This window comes from Pararge aegeria, chromosome 12, assembly GCF_905163445.1.
Source record: "Pararge aegeria chromosome 12, ilParAegt1.1, whole genome shotgun sequence".
NCBI classification, from domain to species: Eukaryota; Metazoa; Arthropoda; class Insecta; order Lepidoptera; family Nymphalidae; genus Pararge; species Pararge aegeria.
Window position 1 is genome coordinate 16,295,623 of NC_053191.1, and position 24,306 is coordinate 16,319,928.

Here is a 24,306-nt window from a genome sequence, read left to right on the forward strand (position 1 = left end):
GTGTGTGTGAAGATTAATCAAATTAAGTACAGTCCGATTCAAATTTTATGACGTCGCGCAATAGTTATTTGTGATCGTTTAACCATCAATCATACGTGTGCATCAAACCGCACGAAATTCGAGAATTAATAAAGTTTGATTCCGACTGAACCCATTAGAATATTTTACTGCTGTTTTTATTTTTTACCAACGAATAGCAGAATTTGGACGGACTAACTGGATCACTGTTTAAGACGATAAAAACAATCATCGTGTGTATATAACACTACAAAATCATAGACAAACACTTAATTTTTAATAATTTATATTGATTATTATAAAATATAAATAAATAACATCTTAAAAACTATCATTAAAATAGCAATTTTGCTTACATAATATGTTTTTGTTCGGGTCTATTTTTTGCACTTTATACGTAAGGCATCTGTAATATAAGTTTTATTCTAAATACGTATTCTAATATACAGAGCTAAGAAGGCACAGACAATTTTATTTACAAAATACATCCTTTTTGAGGTTTTGTTAACCTTACCGTAGTTATATAAATACTCAAAACTATCCTAATACTGTTGAAGAATCTTAGTTTAAGATATTGACAGCCATCCCAGAATGTTTGAAGAATGATATTTAAAGTGCTAGTATAACTGTATAGTGGCTATAGTACGTACTTAAAGCTGTACAAGAGCGCTATAATAGCCATTCATCATTATCGTCGACCTAATGAATGTACGACTGTTGTATACACGACTCCTCCCTTATAGAATTTAATGTCATAGACTTTCCAGCTGTTCCAACTTGGAATGGCGGGTTAAGGTATCGATAAAACATATCTAGATAAATTTATAATTTTATCGTTAAAATATACATTTTTTAATCGTTTTCAAAATATATTATTACAAAAATACTTTACAAAAATCTTTTGGGACTCGTATGTATACCACACCTCCGATTCTGAGTCAATTTTCATTTATTCCACTACAATACACACACTGTTAACTGCAATCTCACTTGATGATAAGTGACGAGGCATTCTAATATGGTAGCGGGCTAACCTATTACAATTGTGAGCTTTAACCCAGAGGTACGTTTGCCGGTTTGGTGGTAACAAGAAGACCACTAGTACTAGCATGCGCGCAGCGAGAGAGTTATGTCTACCTATTATGTCGTCTTTCTCTATAAAAAGAATACGAGGAACGGGTAGAGATAATTATCTCGTGGCGCGCATGCTAACCCTACAGAGAAAAATCAGAAATATTAATTTCCAAATGCTTCTTACGGGGATTGAAGCCAGGAACTACCAGTTATGAGACCAGTGCGCTCACCACTGCACCAAAGAGTTGATACATATGGGGAGACCGTTGGGAATGTAGGTAGGGCGAATTGTGATAAAAACTTTCGCCTGCGGTGTTAACTCACTTTTGGATGATCTATTAACAGGCCATGTTTAGGATAAGGATAGGTAATCCTCGTGGTTAGGACTTCGGCTTCCATATCTGGGAGATCGAGTTCGGTCCAAGCGTGCATTACTTTGCGGAGTTATGTGCGTTTTAAGCAATTGAATTGCACTTGCTTTAACGGCGAAGGTAATTGTTCGAGTTCTCCACAAAGTTTGTGAACTCTAGAAGAAGTGGTAGACTACGGCCGATAAACCCTTCTCATCCTGAGCATGTGATGTCGAGAAGAAGTGATAGAATAAACCCTTCTCATCCTTAGAGGAGACCCGTGCCCTGAGAGCCGTTAATGGGTTGATAACGATGACTATATGAAAGGATGTTCCGAACACGCCGCAGAAGCGTCAGTGCCAGGAGAAAACACTGTGGCATAGCAGCAGATACACGGAGGCCACGAGAAGGTTCCCCAGCATGATGGGAAAGCCGATCTTGAGGAACTGAATGAAGGTGAACCTGTACCCGTGTTGCTCTGCAACGCCTGCGCAGACAACGTTCGCGCTCGCGCCGATCAACGTGCCATTACCTGGACACAAAAAAATAAATTAAAAAACCTCTAACACTAGTCAAGTCACAACCTTTTATTTGATATCCATATGGGAGAGCTGTGTGAAAAAAATTAATTCGAAATTTTGTTGTTGCGGCCATCTTGGATTTAAAATTTATCATATGTATATGTGTTCTAATTGTCCAGCCTTTTCATTGGATACGCATATACGCCATGTTGTGGCGGCGACCATCTTGGACGGGTTTTCATCAAACAACCAAAAAACTCGCGTATTGTATAGAAGCAGGCGTTACTTTGCGGAAATCCATGATATATTATCAAAATTAAGCTTAATTTGCTATACTCCGCAAAAAGCAGGAGAATCTGTGTGGTGTAATTTATAATTTCTTCAATCCTTATACTCCACACCAAACAGATCCTCGGCAATACACCCTCTACGCACGTTTCGCTCCGAAACCGGAGCATCATCAGGAGATGTTGACTTTACAATGAATAATTGTAAAGATACATAAAGAGAAAAGACACAGATTCTCCTGCTTTTCGCGGAGTATAGCAAATTAAGCTTAATTTTGATAAAAAACCTTTAAAATAAAAAAACAAAATCGGTTTATCCGTTCGGGAGCTATATGCCACTTACACACGCAGACACGTTAAATACCCCGTCGTTTGTGTGCCGCGGGTAAAAATAAAGCTTATTATGCTGTAAACGATATGGCATAAAACTTAGTAGTAGAGTTGTTTGTGACAGAGCTCGTCCGGGGAAGTACTATCGCCTTGCTTATGCAGCCAAGCAGTATTGTTGCGATGCTGTGTTCCAGTCCGAAGGGCATGGTTGCCGGTGTTATTTCAGGTACATGGGGTATAACACCTGCGCCTCAAGCTAATGGACACATATGGCACTTTGCTTGCAATTGGCATGCCCTGGGAAGTTGTTCTGTTTATACTTGGATCATAAACTTAATCCATTAATTATCCTTACTAATATTATAAGTGCGAAAATGTGTCTGTTTGTCATTCTCTTACGCCCTAACCAAGCGACCAATACACTTGATATTTGACATAGAATTAGTTTTAAGAATGGAGAGCAACATACGATACTTTTTATCCCAGAAAACCAATGGCTCCCACGGATGAAAAAAAACTGTAATAGTTAGTTATTATATTATATAAACACACAGACTGAAATCTTATAATTAATGTTACCAGTAATGCTAGCATGCGCACCACGATATAGTTATCTCTTTTTCTATATTGACGAAATAAGGTAGAGATAACTCTCTCGTTGCGCACATCCTAGCCCAACAGGAGGTTTAAGATGTGGTTAAGGTCTACCTCCAAGGCAGGCGCCGAAGCTTAGTGCCCACGCGAGAGGGGGTAGAGGAAGCGCAAGTCCGCTTGGATCCGCGAGTGCTGCCACCACACGCACCATCATTGTGGTTAATGGGATGTTGTCGACGAAGGCTGATGCTAAGCCTGAAACCTTGAAATAAATCGATGGCCTAATTAGTCACATAATTATCAGACCATTTCCGATCCACTATTGGGCACGGGTAGCATAATATTGACGGCCGACAGTACACTCTAAAAAAAGAAAGTCAACTAAGAGAGATTTTCTCTTAGTTGACGTAATATAAATTATAACAATTATGATAATAAACATAACAACAAAAGCTGAGCTGATATAGCAGCAAGTTCATTATAGATTGAGCTAACAATGTAGGTATGTTCATTGATTCTAACAAATAAATACGTTGTTTCTATTATTATTTACTTCTTTGTATGATTAAATCTATTTTAATTATTTAGCTTAAACAAGTACGTAAATTGAATCAGTTAAGAATATGCCTTAGTTAAGTAACAATAATAGGAGCAATACAGTTGCCCAGTCCATTGAATTATGATAAACAATCATTATCATCTTATTTGATGTATCTATGTTCTTTTTAGGCTCGTATGGAATCAAGATGCTTGATCACAACAATCACTATCTTGTTAGGAATAACCATTTTTTTTTTAGAGTGTTGCAGTGGGCAAAGAGTCCAAGGAAGATTCCCACAACTGGAAAACTTTTGTGTAATGAACATTAATGCTTTTCGGTGGCTGTGTGTTTATTTATATAAGTATTTATGTATATCTATCTATATATATAAAAGAGAAAGTGTGTGGGTAGGTTCCGTATAGGCTCTGAAACGGCTGGACCGATTTCAATAAAACTTTCAGGGAATCTCCGGATTGACCTGGCGTGTAATCCTGTAAAGTTTGGTGACGACCGGAGCACTCCTATTTTTGAACTGTCAAACTGTCAAATTCAGCTTTTATTTACTATGATGATATTCTATTGTTGGGTGTAGATTATGATCTTCACCCGCTCGAGAAGAGAATAGAAGAGAATGAATACGGAGAGAAATAAATGATTTAATATATTATGAGACTTAAATTAAAAATTTAATGATGTAAGTTTATTGTTTAAATAAAATAAAGCAAATTCTAGCCCGGCGAAGCGGGCTGGGTACGCTAGTTATTCATAAAAATATTCATTATTTCTATTAATATTTATAAATAGAAATAATCATTCATCAGTTATCTTAGTACCCATAACTAACTGACTAAGCTACGCTTACTTTGTTGCTAGATGGCGATGTGTCGTAGTATACTAATAAAAAATAAAAAAAAAATTGGGTCGCTTCCCTCTGCGCAAATCAGCTGTAATTGAGAAATTAAAAAAATCCCCAAATCTACTTAAAATTACAGTGGTGCTACGACAGGAGAGATGGTGTGCTATAACTAGGCCTACCTATAACACAATTAGAATAAGGTTACTCATTGGCTGATAAAACTTAACTGCATTGTCACTTCAACAAATAACGTACTAGCAATCTCTTGCGACTGCGTCCGCGTATAAGTCAACCTTAATAGATAGACATATGCTATCGCGGATTTTTTTTTAGAACTTTTAAAGGAGAACGAAACTTGGGATAGGTCATGATTTTATCGGAACTTTAACAGCGCAAGCAGCGAAAGCTCTCAATAGGAAACAAATCTTATTAATATTTAGATATATTGCATATTTTTAGTACTTATCATTTAGTATATTGTTCTTTTCTTTGAGCTTTACCACAATAAAATCATATTACTCACTCCTGGGGTAGCTGGAAGAGAGATTTCTTATAGAGATAGGCTTTCCTTTTTACACTTCATTTATCATAAGTTCACAGTCACAATTTATGTTATATAAATAATAAATAAATAAAATAAATAAATAAATCCCGATTTTGAAACATTCTTCATTGGTGCTATGGTTCTATTGGTCTCAGCGTGACCGATAGATGATATATAGCCTATAGCTTTCCTTGATGGGCTATCTAACACTGAAAGAATTATTCTAGTCGGACCAGTAGTTCCTGAGATCAACGCGTTCAAGTAAACAAACAATCTCTTCAGATTTATATAAATTAGTATAAGATTTTCCATCACTTACCCACAATATAAGCATAATAGCCACTGAGAGTCTGGATTCTTCACCGACTTTCAATATAAGGGATTCAGTTAAGCTTCCGATCCAAGCTATCAGTCCCAACTTTGATAGAACCTGTAAAATTTGACAGTTTAAAATGTCATCCCACGGGTCTTATTTCTTTTTCGTCATAAAAAAAAACTATTATATAAAATCCATAGTTAATTGTTGATTGAAATGAAACATGGCACACAGATTTGTCGGCCGATTGGCGCAGTGGGCAGCGACCCTGCTTTCTGAGTCCGAGGCCGTGAGTTCGATTCCCACAACTGGAAAATGTTTATGTGATGAACAGGAATGACTCTCAGTATCTTGGTGTTTATGTGTATTTTATAAGTATTTATGTTTATTATTCCATAAAAAAATATTCATCTGTCATCTTCGCACCCATAACATAAGCTACGCGCACTTTGGGCTAGATGGAGATATGTGTATTGTCATAGTAAATATTTAGTATTTATTTAGATGTGTATATAATATTTAAAGAACAGAAACACTTATGCCTGTTTTAACTAAACCTAGCCTGAGTCGGATGCAATGCAAAATGCTGAAGTATGTAATGCTGGTATCTAAATATGATAATAAAAAACACAAAATACCACACCTTGTGGCAAGAACCAAAAAAGTTAGGTTAAAAGAGTTGCCTAGTGAAAAGGTAAATTTATGCCTAGTAATCATCTAGTTTCATACTTAGGCATTGCCTTGGCCGTCTTTAGGGGCATTAGGGCCTTATTGTATAGTAGGTATATTTTCTCTCTATCTGCCGTTAATAATTTGACATTCGGAAGAAGACAAAAAAAAATTGCGTAACAAAGAAGAAGTAGGCTTACCTCCATCATCACGAACAAGGCAGCAAAGAACAGAAGGGTAGACCACTCCACTCTAGCCAGAATAGGTTCCAAGTCCTCTCTCTCTGCTAGAAGTAGAAGCAATAGTGCTCCAAGCAGCGCAGTCCAGCCAAGAGATAGCCTTTCTGAACGAAATAGAATAAAAACCAGATTGGAAATTATTTGCTGTTTCTATTATTCTTGCTTGTAGGAATGGCGGTTCCATCACGGAAATTTGTTACCTAATCCCTATGCCTATCCCTACTAATATTATAAATGTGAATGTAAGTTTGTTTGTTACGCTTTCACGCAAAAACTACTAAACCGATCCTCATGAAACTTTGTACACATATTTTTGGAAGTGTTAGAAGTAATATAGGATATTTTAAATCCCGACATTAAGCTCGGTTCCTTTGGGAGAGGGGATGAAAGTGTTTGACGATTTTAAACCATAACATATTGTGTAAAATCGTCAAACACTCAAATTATAAATAATAACCGATATAAATAATTATTTTTGTACTTTAGAGGTTATAATATGTGTTTAATTTTGCCCAAACTTTCTGAAGGCCTGCTGCAGCAAACCCCCCGCCTTTAAGGCCTAGCGATGCTGAATACTTAATTTTTTTTTCAGAACTACAACTAAACCACACCAAAAAACAAAATCAAACGTAGACGAAGTCGCGGGCAATAGCTAGTACATTATGAAAATAAAGCTTAATTTGCTTCATTCCGCGAAAAGCAAGACAATCTGATAATTTCTTCAATCCCGATACTCCACACCAAAAAGACCTTCAGCAATGTACCCTCTACGCACGTGTTAGGAAATAGGGAATTACAGCACTTTATCTATGATAAACCCGATGATTATATTAAATATATCAACAAATCATAGTTTGTATACTCATTGATAATGTATTGAAAATAGAATAATGGACTTTAGTAGACTGTCAAATAAAAGTATAGGATCTATGGCGGGAGACGCGAGTTTGACAAGTTAGATTGGCGGCAAAGAAAAGTGAGGACGGATTTAAATTAATGAATTGAGAATAGAAGATTAAGTAAAGTATTGTGGATAGAACGTTACAAATTGGGAATAGATGATTTATAATGGAAACGACATACTTAACGAAATATTGTTGTGGCAAAACAAGAGTCGTATATACTGGTGATGGTGTTGAGATAAGTTGTTAAAAGTTGTTGGTACTATGGTTGTACCTGATGTTGCATCAGATAAGTATATATCATCTTTTGGTTTATTTAGGTATCATATATGGAGCCCTAGCATAACTTTATACCGACAGTTTATGTAGCAGAGGTTGCTCTATACAAACAACTTGTTCCAAAAGTCCTGATGTTATAAGTGATAATAGTAGTTATGTTCGACCTGTCTTATGTGTCTTGTATCAAAGGGCCTAGCGTTATTACATATGACAATGTTGTAATTGTGTTTATAAGTTGTTTTAATTGATTGAATAAAAGAGCAACGGTAGAGTTTCTTGCCAGTGGTCTTCTCTGCCGAAGACAGCATTCCGAACTGGTAGTAGAGTCATTTGAAGGTAACAAGTAATATGAATTATAGAGAAGCCTAATATACAGTATTAGAGTCAGTCTAGTTGTTTTATTTCACTCCTTGGGAAGTCAGGTTTATAGAGTACAGACCCATAACACTGCTCTAAAGCAGGTTGGTGGGCTTTAATGATGTCTTTTATAAAATGAATACTTTAATATAAGAAACTAGGTATTTAGCTTCAATAATACTGTTAATTAATGAAAGATCTAAGTGCCATCCTGAACATTGTGGGTATTGAAGTGAATATCTGAATACCTGGGCCTTCCATTCTTTTATATTTTTTTAGCACACGCTTCGCTCCGAAACCGGAGCATCCTCAGGATAGTATCAATTACGTAGAGGGTACATTGCCGAAGGTCTGTTTGGTGTGGATTATAAGAATTAAAGAATTTATATACTAACTAGCTGTTGCCCGCGACTTCGTCTGCGTTTGTTTTTGTTTTTCGAAAGGCACTTGGCATTCGATTTAGGTGTAATTCTACGCACTTTATGTATTTAGGATAGCTAAGCCTTAAATAACGGGTTGGCTGCCGTCCGCTGAGGAGTTGTGTCCTCTATCTCCAATCACATTCATCAGATGTACACGAAATTTGGGCAAAATTAAACAGACGTTATAACCTCTAAAGTACAAAAGTAGTTATTTAAATCGGTTATCATTTGACGGCGTTATGGTATAAAATCGTCAAACACCTTCTACCCCTCTCCCAAAAGAACTCAGCTTAATTTCGGGATAAAGGGTATCCTTTATTAATTCTAACACTTCCAAAAATATGTGTACAAAGTTTCATGATGATCGGTTTAGTAGTTTTTGCATGAAAGCGTAACAAACAAACTTACATTCACACTTATAATATTAGTAGGGATAGGGATAGGGATAGGGAAGTAGGGATGTGAGGTACGTTATTTGAATCTATATCGTGAAGTTAGAAATAGGTTTGTTACGAGATCATATTATCTTTTTTCTCCTATAGTATGCGTGTTTTTATTTATTCCTCTAAAAGTTAGCCCTTGACTGTAATCTCACCTGATGGTAAGTGATAAGTGGTAGTGCAAGATGGTAAGTAAATAAAATAAATAAATAAATATACTAGAATAATACACACATCGCCATCTAGTCCCAAAGTAAGCGTAGCTTGTGTTATGGGTACTAAGATAACTAATGAATATTTTTTTATGAATAACATACATAAATACTTATAATATATAGATAAACATTATAACATTATGCGAGTTATATACGCGTAGATTAGGGGAATGGTTTAACGCCTAATCTACGCGACATCGTACCGGAGCGCGAAATTGCTTAGCAGCACGTTTATATCGGCGGTCACGGCTGAAGCCGACCAGACCAGAGGAAATACAGAAATTATAAATTCTGAATTTGCCCCTGCAGGAAATCGAACCCAGAACATCCAGCTTAGAACCACAGCACTAACCGCTGCGCCAGAGAGGTCGTCAAAACGTAGAATAGTACATATAAACCTTTTTCTATTGCTGAAAACTGAAGTTTGTTGCGAAGTTTAAAACATCTAAGCGTTCGCACAGGAGAGAACCTTTTTATACTATGTTAAATAGATTACTATAGATTCATATGGATGAGACATTTTTGAGATTACATCCTTAAGGGATAAAGTAAAGCGAGTTTTCTCAAGGCCAAGATGAACACCTAAGCTAAATTCTTAAGACATGAAAGGTAAATAAAAAAAACTTACGTAATTCGGGTATTGCGTGAAGAAAGAACACTACGACCACAAAAGCGACGCACACTGCAGATTTGATAAGCAGCTGTTTGTCTCTGATGCGGTACTGCAAAACAAAACAATATTATACTTATAATATATAATACTGAAGAGTTTGTTTGTTCGTATACTTGAAAGCGATGATCTCAGTTACTACTGCTCCGATTAGAAAAATTCTTTCAGCGTTTAATAGCCTATTTATCGAGGTATGTATATGTGTAAAGAGCCTTCCTTTTTTATACGAGAGAATGAGATGATATATATGATATATATCATCACGATAAGTCCAGCAGGAGCGTAACGCCATTGAAGAATTTTTCAAATTCGGAGGTTTTATTCTTTTTGAGAGCTTTCGCAGAGTGGGCTGCGTAAACGGTTAAAGTTTCGATAAAATCATGACGACAAAGATGTTTCCATTTAAAGGTTCTTAATCAAAGTCATATTTCTATCTTTAAAGGTTGACTTATACGGGGCCAAAGTCGCGAGGGACTGATCGATAAAATAATGTTTGAAATACTGTATATGTATGTTACTGTAAGTTTCGTTTACCTACAGAGTCCCCAATCAGATTTTTTATTATCATCATCAGTAACTCATTAACGGCACGCAATAGAGCACGATTCTCCTCTCAGAATGAAAAGGGTAGTCTACAACGCCTGGCCAAGTGCGGATTGTTAAACTTCAGACGTCTTTGAGAACGTTCTGGACTATATACAGGTTTCTTTCACCGTTAAAGCAAGTGATATTTACATGGACGTAGCTTCTGGTATAGGGTAGGACAAGTGTTTTGTGTTATTTTTTTAGAGGGCTCTATAATCGATACTGAAGCCTGTAACGTAATAAATGTCTATTTAATTACGTTACATAAATTTTATAATAATATTGTTGGAATTTGCGCGCGGGCAATCTTCCGAAATGTCGCGAAACTGGTATCCCGGCGCGAGGGGAGCGGTGCGCGGGGACCAACCGCGCTCGCGGCTTTCTAACTTCGCACGGCTCGTCAGTCGTCAGTCGCCCAGGTCTCTGCTAGAGGCTGGACGCCGCGCGGCCGCTGTGCGGCCGCCGCCGCGTTATTTTTCTTACGACTCTCACTTGATTACTGTTTTTTTTGCCTTAGTCCTTAGGGATGCTATCTAGGCCCCGTGTATCGGGTAAGTGTTGAACGATTCCTTAAAGTTTAGACGTTAGAATATCTTTTAATTAGGTAAATTACACGCATGCGGGTCGGCCATTGCGCTCGTTGCCTTTGTTCTTTGTTCTCGCACATTGACCCATGCAATCGATCATATTTGGCTTAATCCTTGCATATTCTTTGTTAAAATTTCATCTAAATGTTTTAATTCCTATTTTTTTTATAATTAAGTCCCTATTTCGATAAATTCCCAGATTCTCATACTATAGTAGTTCTCTGTATTTTGCTAATAACCTCACGTACCTTTTGCTATTTGCTATCTTTTAATTAATATTAGTCTTAATGTCTATTGTTTTATTTTAATGCTTCTCACGCTCTCATAATGTAAACTCCGTCTGATTGTGAACAACGCATCCGCCATCTTGCGCAGTGCTTGCCGCTTAGCTGAGCCACGTGTTCGCAATCAGACGAGTTGAAGCGGAATTATTTTTCACACGCTGGACGAAAATTCCAGGGTTCGAGTTTCGAGTTTCGAGTTTCGAGTCTCAAGTTCGAGTTTCAAGTCTCAAGTTCGAGTTTCGAGTTTCGAGTTCAAGTTTCGAGTTTCAAGTTTCAAGTTCCGGGTTCGACTCCCTGTTGTTGTCGACGTCACCTCCGACGCCGATCTCCGGGTGCAGCTGAAGACCACCTCGTCTGCGCCTGCCTCGCTTCGGGTTCGACTCCCTGTGGTTGTCGACGTCACCGTCAACGTGCCGTCTCCTGGTGCAGCTGAAGACCACCTCGTCTTCGCCTGCCTCGCTTCGGGTTCGACTCCCTGTGGTTGTCGACGTCACCGTCAACGTGCCGTCTCCTGGTGCAGCTGAAGACCACCTCGCCTTCGCCTGTTCCTTCTGGGCTACGTCATCCTCGGACGGAAGTACTCGCCCACTACACTTTTTGGAATTAATTTATTTGACCGGCCTAATTTAGACCATAACTAGGCCCAGCAACACTGGCGCCCTCTACGTGGTAATAATGGTCATTATTTTGCTTCCAAAGTTTGTAGTGGTAAAATTGGTGTGTGTGCTTTGTTTTTTTTTATTATTTTTGTGAAACGTTTTTTTTTTTTTTAATTTTGGTTGCCAGCAACTAAGGTGTACGTATTACGTACCTGTAATTAACTCTTTTCAATTTTTTAATTGCTTAAATTTTATTTGTCCTTACGTACACAATAGTTGCAATAATAATTCTTATTTTGATTATTTTGCTTTTCGAATCAACCAAGACGTTACTTAATTTAAATTAATTTGTAACAGACGGAGTATTTAGTTTCTTTTTTTTTCTCGTCGCGATTCGCTCAACACTTAACCGTTTTCTTTATTTTTTCTTTTTGTCAAAAAAAAAAAAAAAATTTTTTTTTTTGTGATGGCATTCGAGTTTAAGTTCTTGTCACTTCTCGTCATCCTCGGACAGAAGTGCACTTCTGAGAACTCAAAGGCTAAAATAACTGCTAAGAAGTCTCCTTTAGTTTATGTTTTACAAGACATGACTGGAAAGGATCTAGGAACCTGGCATGTCAAAGACTTAAAATCACGCGTATTGTCAAATTAGTTTTTTTTTTTTTTTTATCTTTTAATACACAATATTATGCTATTTTCCTCTCATCGCCATTCGTTATTCATCTATAACTAAGTTTGTACAAGAGTCTATGGTTTTCTTACAACCATTAACTCTAATTGTGGAAGGATGCGTCAGTATTTCAGATACAAATACTGTTGCTTTCATTGTATGCGTGAAGTATGAAAAAATTTGAAAGTTAGGTCTGATTGAGTATTGTATGGACGTTACTGAGAGTCCTACAAGAGTCTATGGTCTTCTTACAACCATTAACTTTAATCGTGGAAGGATGCGTCAGTATTTCAGATACAAATACTGTTGCTTTCATTGTATGCGTGAAGTATGAAAAAATTTGAAAGTTGGGTCTGATTGAGTATTGTACGGACGTTACTGAGAGTACTAGCGGATTTCACTTGGGTAGAGTGAAATCCTTGGTGGGCGAGGGGGATATGTAACGTAATAAATGTCTATTTAATTACGTTACATAAATTTTATAATAATATTGTTGGAATTTGCGCGCGGGCAATCTTCCGAAATGTCGCGAAACTGGTATCCCGGCGCGAGGGGAGCGGTGCGCGGGGACCAACCGCGCTCGCGGCTTTCTAACTTCGCACGGCTCGTCAGTCGCCCAGGTCTCTGCTAGAGGCTGGACGCCGCGCGGCCGCTGTGCGGCCGCCGCCGCGTTATTTTTCTTACGACTCTCACTTGATTACTGTTTTTTTTGCCTTAGTCCTTAGGGATGCTATCTAGGCCCCGTGTATCGGGTAAGTGTTGAACGATTCCTTAAAGTTTAGACGTTAGAATATCTTTTAATTAGGTAAATTACACGCATGCGGGTCGGCCATTGCGCTCGTTGCCTTTGTTCTTTGTTCTCGCACATTGACCCATGCAATCGATCATATTTGGCTTAATCATTGCATATTCTTTGTTAAAATTTCATCTAAATGTTTTAATTCCTATTTTTTTTATAATTAAGTCCCTATTTCGATAAATTCCCAGATTCTCATACTATAGTAGTTCTCTGTATTTTGCTAATAACCTCACGTACCTTTTGCTATTTGCTATCTTTTAATTAATATTAGTCTTAATGTCTATTGTTTTATTTGAATGCTTCTCACGCTCTCATAATGTAAACTCCGTCTGATTGTGAACAACGCATCCGCCATCTTGCGCAGTGCTTGCCGCTTAGCTGAGCCACGTGTTCGCAATCAGACGAGTTGAAGCGGAATTATTTTTCACACGCTGGACGAAAATTCCAGGGTTCGAGTTTCGAGTTTCGAGTTTCGAGTCTCAAGTTCGAGTTTCAAGTCTCAAGTTCGAGTTTCGAGTTCAAGTTTCGAGTTTCAAGTTTCAAGTTCCGGGTTCGACTCCCTGTTGTTGTCGACGTCACCTCCGACGCCGATCTCCGGGTGCAGCTGAAGACCACCTCGTCTGCGCCTGCCTCGCTTCGGGTTCGACTCCCTGTGGTTGTCGACGTCACCGTCAACGTGCCGTCTCCTGGTGCAGCTGAAGACCACCTCGTCTTCGCCTGCCTCGCTTCGGGTTCGACTCCCTGTGGTTGTCGACGTCACCGTCAACGTGCCGTCTCCTGGTGCAGCTGAAGACCACCTCGCCTTCGCCTGTTCCTTCTGGGCTACGTCATCCTCGGACGGAAGTACTCGCCCACTACACTTTTTGGAATTAATTTATTTGACCGGCCTAATTTAGACCATAACTAGGCCCAGCAACACTGGCGCCCTCTACGTGGTAATAATGGTCATTATTTTGCTTCCAAAGTTTGTAGTGGTAAAATTGGTGTGTGTGCTTTGTTTTTTTTTATTATTTTTGTGAAACGTTTTTTTTTTTTTTAATTTTGGTTGCCAGCAACTAAGGTGTACGTATTACGTACCTGTAATTAACTCTTTTCAATTTTTTAATTGCTTAAATTTTATTTGTCCTTACGTACACAATAGTTGCAATAATAATTCTTATTTTGATTATTTTGCTTTTCGAATCAACCAAGACGTTACTTAATTTAAATTAATTTGTAACAGACGGAGTATTTAGTTTCTTTTTTTTTCTCGTCGCGATTCGCTCAACACTTAACCGTTTTCTTTATTTTTTCTTTTTGTCAAAAAAAAAAAAAAAATTTTTTTTTTTGTGATGGCATTCGAGTTTAAGTTCTTGTCACTTCTCGTCATCCTCGGACAGAAGTGCACTTCTGAGAACTCAAAGGCTAAAATAACTGCTAAGAAGTCTCCTTTAGTTTATGTTTTACAAGACATGACTGGAAAGGATCTAGGAACCTGGCATGTCAAAGACTTAAAATCACGCGTATTGTCAAATTAGTTTTTTTTTTTTTTTTATCTTTTAATACACAATATTATGCTATTTTCCTCTCATCGCCATTCGTTATTCATCTATAACTAAGTTTGTACAAGAGTCTATGGTTTTCTTACAACCATTAACTCTAATTGTGGAAGGATGCGTCAGTATTTCAGATACAAATACTGTTGCTTTCATTGTATGCGTGAAGTATGAAAAAATTTGAAAGTTAGGTCTGATTGAGTATTGTATGGACGTTACTGAGAGTCCTACAAGAGTCTATGGTCTTCTTACAACCATTAACTTTAATCGTGGAAGGATGCGTCAGTATTTCAGATACAAATACTGTTGCTTTCATTGTATGCGTGAAGTATGAAAAAATTTGAAAGTTGGGTCTGATTGAGTATTGTACGGACGTTACTGAGAGTACTAGCGGATTTCACTTGGGTAGAGTGAAATCCTTGGTGGGCGAGGGGGATATGTAACGTAATAAATGTCTATTTAATTACGTTACATAAATTTTATAATAATATTGTTGGAATTTGCGCGCGGGCAATCTTCCGAAATGTCGCGAAACTGGTATCCCGGCGCGAGGGGAGCGGTGCGCGGGGACCAACCGCGCTCGCGGCTTTCTAACTTCGCACGGCTCGTCAGTCGCCCAGGTCTCTGCTAGAGGCTGGACGCCGCGCGGCCGCTGTGCGGCCGCCGCCGCGTTATTTTTCTTACGACTCTCACTTGATTACTGTTTTTTTTGCCTTAGTCCTTAGGGATGCTATCTAGGCCCCGTGTATCGGGTAAGTGTTGAACGATTCCTTAAAGTTTAGACGTTAGAATATCTTTTAATTAGGTAAATTACACGCATGCGGGTCGGCCATTGCGCTCGTTGCCTTTGTTCTTTGTTCTCGCACATTGACCCATGCAATCGATCATATTTGGCTTAATCCTTGCATATTCTTTGTTAAAATTTCATCTAAATGTTTTAATTCCTATTTTTTTTATAATTAAGTCCCTATTTCGATAAATTCCCAGATTCTCATACTATAGTAGTTCTCTGTATTTTGCTAATAACCTCACGTACCTTTTGCTATTTGCTATCTTTTAATTAATATTAGTCTTAATGTCTATTGTTTTATTTGAATGCTTCTCACGCTCTCATAATGTAAACTCCGTCTGATTGTGAACAACGCATCCGCCATCTTGCGCAGTGCTTGCCGCTTAGCTGAGCCACGTGTTCGCAATCAGACGAGTTGAAGCGGAATTATTTTTCACACGCTGGACGAAAATTCCAGGGTTCGAGTTTCGAGTTTCGAGTTTCGAGTCTCAAGTTCGAGTTTCAAGTCTCAAGTTCGAGTTTCGAGTTCAAGTTTCGAGTTCAAGTTTCGAGTTTCAAGTTTCAAGTTCCGGGTTCGACTCCCTGTTGTTGTCGACGTCACCTCCGACGCCGATCTCCGGGTGCAGCTGAAGACCACCTCGTCTTCGCCTGCCTCGCTTCGGGTTCGACTCCCTGTGGTTGTCGACGTCACCGTCAACGTGCCGTCTCCTGGTGCAGCTGAAGACCACCTCGTCTTCGCCTGCCTCGCTTCGGGTTCGACTCCCTGTGGTTGTCGACGTCACCGTCAACGTGCCGTCTCCTGGTGCAGCTGAAGACCACCTCGCCTTCGCCTGTTCCTTCTGGGCCACGCAATCAACGGCTACAAGGGCAGTACTCGCCCACTGCAGAATTTGGAAGCGAACTAATAGACGGGCCCTTTCACCCACGACCGCTGACCTTGTTACCCTAAATAAATTTGTGATTACGTGTTCCATCTTTTACTAGACCTAACTAGAACCGTAACAAGCCAAAACGACATTTTATTTTCATTCTTGTATGTCTGTCTGTATTTTGGCCGCCATACATTTTCTAAGAGAGTTCATACATTTTCTGAGAGATTTTCAGCTACCCTCCCCTGACGCCCTGGTTACGCACAGGGATATTTAAATAGCATAGTTTAAAAAAAAAAACACACACACTCACACACACACACACACACACAAAACCACGCACACACACAAACACCCACACCCACACAAACACACACACACACACTGATATGTATAAAACGTTCAAAATATGAAACCTAGAACAAATATGATTACCAGCGTTACCTGCGAATTCATATCTTTATTTTTTTCTTTTTGTTTTAAACGAGCCATATTTATAAGGAGAGCACTGACGCCTATAACACAGGTTTATACCTAGCTTAGGGACAGTTGATTTCTGTATACCCGTGTTAATTATAACATTGATATAAGTTATACATGATGTAATGTAAATTGTACCTATTTTTTATTGAACAATAAACAAATATTATTATTATTAAAAAGAGTAATTCAGAATATTATGGTAGAAGTGCAGTATAATAACAAATGCTTCGTCTAGTCATTTATTATTATTTATGGTGTTTTTGTTTTGTTGTAGGCAGGTACTTACTTTCTGTTTCATCTGTGCTAGGGTGGAACAGAAATGTGGGTCTGCTTTCGACTTTCCACTGTTGGTTTCACGTTTCAACAGCATAGTTTGCAGTCTCTGCACCTGAAACAGAATTTCCAACATTTGATTTCGAACCCCGTATTTATTCTTCATCGTAAAAATCTTTCTGTTTTTCAGTCAATCCCATAGAATTAAGAACATTCATTTAGCCATTATTTTGTGTCCAAAAAAGTGAAAAGCCCCACGTACTTCTCACTTCAGACCCGCGGAATGTTGCTAGCTCACAAAGTTTTCCCATTTCCCCCATTTTATGATAAAAGGACAGATACATGAGAGTTAAAATAATTACTGTCAACTGCTAAATAGACTGAAGTGAATAACCGCCTGTTCGAGAATCACAATTGGAGTGGTTTTGATGCTTTACATATAAGTCGGGTTCTGTATGTTCTTAATTCTGTGGCTAAACCTAAATTTATTTTGAACCGAATGAAAAAAAAAGGAGGAGGTTATCAACTCGACTGTTTTTTTTCAGTATATTTGTTGCTAGATTACTCCGCCAATTTATAAACCGCCGTATAAACCGATTTTGTTTTGTACGTTATACCTCAGAGGTGGTCCCTTTTTAATTTGGTGAATTGGAGGGGTCCCAAGGGAGAGGGGGACTCAAATACTTTAGACTCACCTATAGGAATTTGAGTATTTTTTTAAAGGAACTTGTGCATCTTATTTCGAAAAGCACCACGTGGTCTTATAATGAAAATGGACACCGGAATAATACTTAGTATTGCACGCGTTATGGTATACGGCTGCAAAGCTACTTATGTTCATCACAATAAAAAATTAGATGGTGGGAGAACTCCTCAAACAACACTACGGCCTCGGGAAAAGCAATACCTTGAACTAAATAATTTAATTTATGTCCATAAAAACATTACAAAATTTAAAAAGAAAATGGACTGTAACAATTTTAATATTATAAGCAAAAATAGAGCAACTGCTGAGTTTCTGCCTTCCGAACCGGTGGTAGAATCACTACAAACAGACAGACTCGACGTTTCAAAAGTGCTTATATTAGGCCTACTTGAAATAAATGGGTTTTGAATTTTTTGAATTTGAATAAAATCGTTGTGCAGTTTACTAGACTACACAAAATTGCAAATTCATTCAAGGGCAATTGTACATTATTTTATAACAAATTACCAAATGAAATCGTTGAGTTATCTCTCAATAAGTTCAAAGTTTATATAAAACGTAAGCTTACAGAAAAATCCTATTGTAATATTAAGGATTATTTAAACGATAAAAAAGCTTGGGTGTGATTTGTGAATTGCTCTAGCTTTATAGCTTAATATAAATTTACTGTGAGATGGTGATAACAAAAAAGATTAACCCGGCTAAGTTTGTTGTGGGCTCTTCTAAGACCAGGGCGCGTTTGGAACCCTCGTAGCTTTAGGTTTAAGTTGGAGAACGAAGATATCCTCTTACAATAATGTAAACATATATGTATGGACGCTTCATAAGGGCCTGTGATAGGCCTACGTAAATAAAGAAATTTTGAATTAGAATTTTGAGTTATGAGCAGTTGACATTTGGTTTATTACAACTTAGTTTATTCCAAAACTACCCACTAAAAAACGTAAAAAAACTTTTTGACAAAAAAAAAGACTACTTTATTTTTAGATGATTTAACAACTAAAAAGCAAGAAATAAATATTTTATACAACATTTTTAAGTCGTTGCTTATATACCTAAATAAATAAAAGTTACAAAAAACAGAGTGTGTGTACTTACGTACACGCGTTAGAAGTAATACTTCTTTGGCGTATGGAAAAAAAAAACTAAAATGCAGTAGTGATTAACGATAAATATTAAAATTAATCAAAAATATTTTATTTAAATAAAAAAGGTTTTATAAACGTAATAATATTTATTTATTCACACTGTTACGAAACACGTGTTCTAAATATAAAAATACTAGAATATACAACTTGAACACAGTTATCGATTTTCATGCCACCTGGAACTAACTTTACGATGTAGAATTCAGGTGTCGGTGTGCGCGCGCATCGTAAAAATTCACTCTCATCATTATTCTCCATAGCGCCAAATGAAGTATAACTTCAAGAAGTTTAAGTATATTTTCTAAGTCTGGAACAACCAGTCCGATTCAAAAAAGATATATGAATATTCAGCCTACGACGCATAGAAGAAGCAGTATAAGCCGCGGAGCACATGAGGTCTTTAAATTATATAATTACTTACTTTTTTTTCTAGCGCACGTCTCACGATATCTTCATCTCTGGAATAAGATGAGAGGGATGCTGCGGCCCTCTTCCAAACTCCTATTTCTTGACGCATCTCTGTCAACATATTTTGGATCAGGGAAGATATTTTGTTTTTCAATTTACTTAAAACTTGAAAGATAGATACTCGTAGCTGTCAATAGTCTATAACAGTCCGCTGCTGAACTAAAGGCCTCCACGCACGAAAGGGTTTGCTCATAGTCACCATGCTGGGTAGGCGGGTTGGTATTCGTAGTGGTTAGTAGTAGTAGCACCGAGGATGCTGCTAGCCGTTGTCCGTTATATTCCCTCATACGAGACCCGCGGGAACACGAGGGGTGGTGACAACTGTATTCTAATCTGCCGTAAACACAAAACAAATAGATAGATATACAACGTGTAACAGAATTACGAAATAATATTCAACGATGCATAAGTATATTTCATAAGGGTGATTCCATGTAAAAATATTAAATCGAAAGAAGCATATTTATTTTTCCATACAAATTAATTAAAAACGTTCTAAGTGTTTACTTATGACTACCCTATTGTAGATAAAAGGCCAACACGCGCATAGTACCTACCTACGCTACGCGACAGTTTAATTTTGCATGTAATGTTAGAAATTATGAAATATTGTAGCTCCATATTTACAAATATTATGTAAAGATGTAAATGGTAATAAAAGTAAAATGGTTTTCATACAAAAAGGTTTAAAGCATCTGACGGCCCTGAAGACTGCGAAATACGAAGAAAAGTTTCACCAAATAAGCCTGCTTTCAAGATGATACAAGATGGCGCGCTGGACATCAAGTCTAAACAATGGTTTTCTATTATTCGAGATGCCATATACGTTCAACATTACAACGATAAAAAAAATTTGGAGTAAAGTTTTACTAAAAACCTTTTTTTTCTTCTGTCATCTGCCTTTATACAGATTATCCAATGTCAGGTGTATATATGTTTAATAAAAGTTAGGGAAACTTAAAATATAAATTATTAGGTGATATTGACTGAAACCGAAAGGGCGGCACGTATTTGTCGGTAGGCACTAGACACTGTCGAAGCCTCCCCCGACGAGATCTGTTCCCAAATTGTCTTTGTGAATCTTGGGACCTCAATGTATAAGAGTGCACCAATGCAAGAGCGAGGTCGACCAAAGAAATCCATCGATGACTCACAGACACACAGATTTTTTTAGCTGACGACCCACACATCCATTCCGATTCCGCCGACGTAGTGGTAAAAAAGGGGCAGAAATTGGTCGTGTCCTTTGATTCAATAAGCAAAAAATGTATGAAGGAGGTTCCCCTACCTACTATGTCCCTCGGCACGCTGTGTCGAAGCGTGTTCATGTCTCGGAACATGTATCGGAGCTGCAGGTACGTCTGCACGCACACCAGCAGGATACCAACGCCCATGTGCAGCGTGAACGATGTGAAGTTTATATTCTGAAACACAATTATTGAGGTATTTATGGTGCTGAGTTCTGCTAAATTTATTATTTGGTCGAAAGAACGTAAACGGGTGATTTATATTCTATGTAGCTCTTCACAAAATGTATGTTTTAGAAGCACTCAGCACCACGGACTGGCGAGTAACGAGGTCAAGCCAGCAAAGTTTGTTAAATGGGGCCAGCAGCGTCTCGCACTTTCCAGGCAGCATGTCAATAATTTAGCTAGAGTAGTGTATTATGAGCCGTCCTGTGTTGTATTAAAGTTGAATTTAGCTCGCAGAAAAACTCCGCGCGGCTGTAGGCTAATAATATTGTCTTAACGCTGCGCTTTTAGAACAGCATTTTCATGAATATTTTTGACGAAATTATTAGTTTAAGCTGTTTATTTCGTATCCCAATAGATAATATGTTACCAATTTATTATGTTAATTTTCATTTCTAACGAAGTGGAACAGTTTCATTTTGATAATAAATGTGTTTAAACCTATGTTAATCTTCTGTAAGCACAGTTATGTAATGTTTTAAGTATTAACAACCAGTTTTAAGTATAAGCAATCTTTGCCTCGTCGGGTGAGAAATGCTTACCGCGTTCAATATAGCCCTATGGCTGGCAATAATGACATTGGGTGGGTCACCGACGGGGGTCGCAGCGCCCCCTACGTTACTGAATATGACCATTGACATCAACACCGGTATCGGGTTCAGTTGCATCACTTCGCACAATCTGGAACATTATCTACAATTTATAAAAACCGTAACTACTGCTATTTCTAGTTGACTTTATCTGTGTAGAAACTGCTTTACAAATCAGTAATTTTAGATGGACTTGTGTGAGGTAATATTTGTATTGCAGTTAGGTACATAGTAATTCGTATTAACGTAGGTCGGTCGGTTATAAATTAAAAAAAATAAATAAATATATGCTCGTTAATAAATTAAAAAAATATATATATACTACGACAATACTCACATCGCAATCTAGCCCCAAAGTAAGCGTAGCTTGTGTTATGGGTACTAAGATAACTGATGAATATTTTTTATGAATAATATACATAAATACTTATTATATATAGATAAACACCCAGACACCGAAAAAGATTCATGTTCATCACACAAACATTTGCCAGTTGTGGGAATCGAACCCACGGCCTTGGACTCAGAAAGCAGGGTCGCTGCCCACTGCGCCAATCGGCCGTTAATGGATTTATTTTGGCTGAAAATAAAGTATAGCCTACGTTACTTACTGAAAAAGTAGTTTTTCATAGGTGCAAGAGTTTTTAAAATGGTAAGGTAGTTTTTTGTTTATCCATTACATACAAACAATGAAAAATCAAAAAAATTATCTTTATAATCATATTCACCACGATCATATCTTCCCATTACTGGCCCACTACTTGTACGGGTCACAATGTTTTTTTTTTTTTTTTTTTTTTTTTTTTTTTTTTTTTTTTTTTTTTATTACTCCATCTTCCTGGAGCGCTGATTTCCTCCGATGTGGTGGTCGGAGACCTTTTGTATCCTTTTAACTTTTAATTCAGTATTTTTTTATTTGTTTATTTATATATTATTATTTTTAATTTATTAATTCATGTTTTTATTTATCTATTTATTGTTTGTTTATTTATATATTTATTTAATTATTTATGTTTTTATTTATCCATTTATTGTTTATTTCTTTATTTATTTATTTATTATTATTATTATTGTTTATTCATATATTTGTTACAGATTTTGAGTAGAAGTAGAAAGAGATAGGGCACTACGATGTTACACATGTAAATCTTTATATTCTTATAATATAAATTATACATTGCGTCTTTTACTACTGTGTCCTATTTCTTTCTATTGCTACTCTGGCTACTTTAACACAGTAATTTAAGAATGGATCCCTTGCAGAAGCATTATTTAGGATTACTGGAATGGAGTTCTTGCAGAGATTTATGTGTATTTGTTGATGCAGGTCCTCGAGTGCTCTGCTGTGCTGCGGGCAGTCAATCAACAAGTGAAAAATTGTCTCGTCAACATTTTCATCGCATACACAGCCGGGATCGTCCTTACACTTAAATCTGTGCAAGTACTCTGAAAACCCACCGTGTCCTGTGAAGACCTGGGTAAGTAGCGGCGACAGCGTGATCTTCTTTAATATTTTGTTTGCCTGTTCCACTGATGGCAGAAAGATTTTCGTCACGGCTGCAGTCTCTCCGTTTTTGTACCTTTTACCCCATTCATCGAGGATACTCTGTCGAATGGTTCTCTTGATGAATGAGATTGGGCATCTGTCGTAACTAGACTTTGTTTTTAGTTTAGTGACTGCTTCTCTGGCAAGAAAGTCCGCCCTTTCATTGCCATCCACTCCTACATGAGCACGTATCCAGAAAAGGTGAGTAATCGTTTGTGTTTCCCTCAGGAGACTCAAATTTCTCCTGATTGTAAAAACTAGTGGATGGGAGTTTTTAGTGCTACCGAGGGCTTCCAATGCTGATCTTGAGTCGCTTAGGATATTCACTGTATTCCTGTTTGTTTTTTAAGGCAACTTCAGTGGCTTGGTACAGTGCGTACATCTCCGCCTGAAAGACTGTACAGAAGGCTTCGAGACGAAATTTCTTGGACATTATTTCCTCTCCAGCTTCCCAGCAGGACAGAGCTGCACCCACTCCACCATTCATTTTACTGCCGTCAGTGAATATCCTAAACCCCGTGATTGCATGTTTCGCCACAGTTTCCGGCTCAAGGTCCTCTAGACACTGAAACTTCACCTCCACCTCTTCAGACGGATGCGGAGCGTTCAGGAAGCTGACCCTTTTTTCCATCTTTCTGCCTTTAAGTGTAGGCTGCGGTCTTCCCCTTTTTGCCTCAAACAATTGGGATGCCTCTTGGATTCTCAGGTCCAATGGAATGAGACCAGCCAGTATTAAGGCCGCGTTTAATGAGACAGTGCGATACGATTTGCAGATTTTTTGAGCAAAACTCCGCTGGACAGTGTTTAGCTGCTTCTGTGTCATCAATTTTTGTGTGGCAGGTGCCCACACGCTGGACGCGTACATGATTATGGGTTCGATAACCGCCACATATATGGTTCTAATAGTCTCGGAGTTTAATCCCCAATTAATTTTGGCTGCTCTTGCTAATGGTTTGTATATGTTAGTAGCTTTACGACATACCTCTTTAATGTGGTTATTAAATGTTAATTTTTCATCTACTAACAGGCCTAATATTTTAATTTCTTTAACTATTTCTATCTGTATGTTGCTCATGTGTATGCGTGGGGTATCGTACTTCATTTTTTTTGTTACCACCATAGCATTGGTTTTATGTGGTGCAAATTTTAATTTGTTTGAAAGACCCCAGTCATACACACTTTGCAGCACAGTTTCAGATTTTCCTTCAATTTCCGTAATGTTGAACCCCGAGAATACAAGAACCACATCGTCCGCAAAAGCTTGGCAATATGTACCTT

At 37.7% G+C, this 24,306-nt stretch overlaps 1 protein-coding gene across 5 annotated transcripts in view; it reads right to left on the reverse strand.

The window, feature by feature from the left end:
* Positions 1 to 1,143: 1,143 nt before the first annotated feature.
* The window catches only part of LOC120628412 (P protein-like), a 78,819-nt gene continuing 55,656 nt past the window's right edge, over positions 1,144 to 24,306 (reverse strand). For 4 of the 5 annotated variants that reach the window (XM_039896768.1, XM_039896770.1, XM_039896771.1 and 1 more), the window contains 9 exons: positions 21,435 to 21,573; positions 20,709 to 20,844; positions 19,374 to 19,471; positions 17,112 to 17,213; positions 9,583 to 9,676; positions 6,301 to 6,443; positions 5,435 to 5,545; positions 3,289 to 3,436; positions 1,796 to 1,974 (listed from right to left, as the gene is read on the reverse strand). In XM_039896768.1, the coding sequence (XP_039752702.1) occupies positions 1,796 to 1,974; positions 3,289 to 3,436; positions 5,435 to 5,545; positions 6,301 to 6,443; positions 9,583 to 9,676; positions 17,112 to 17,213; positions 19,374 to 19,471; positions 20,709 to 20,844; positions 21,435 to 21,573 (1,150 nt within the window). Of the gene's footprint in view, positions 1,975 to 3,288; positions 3,437 to 5,434; positions 5,546 to 6,300; positions 6,444 to 9,582; positions 9,677 to 17,111; positions 17,214 to 19,373; positions 19,472 to 20,708; positions 20,845 to 21,434; positions 21,574 to 24,306 lie in introns of all 5 variants that reach the window. The other variant, XM_039896769.1, reaches the window with a different exon arrangement.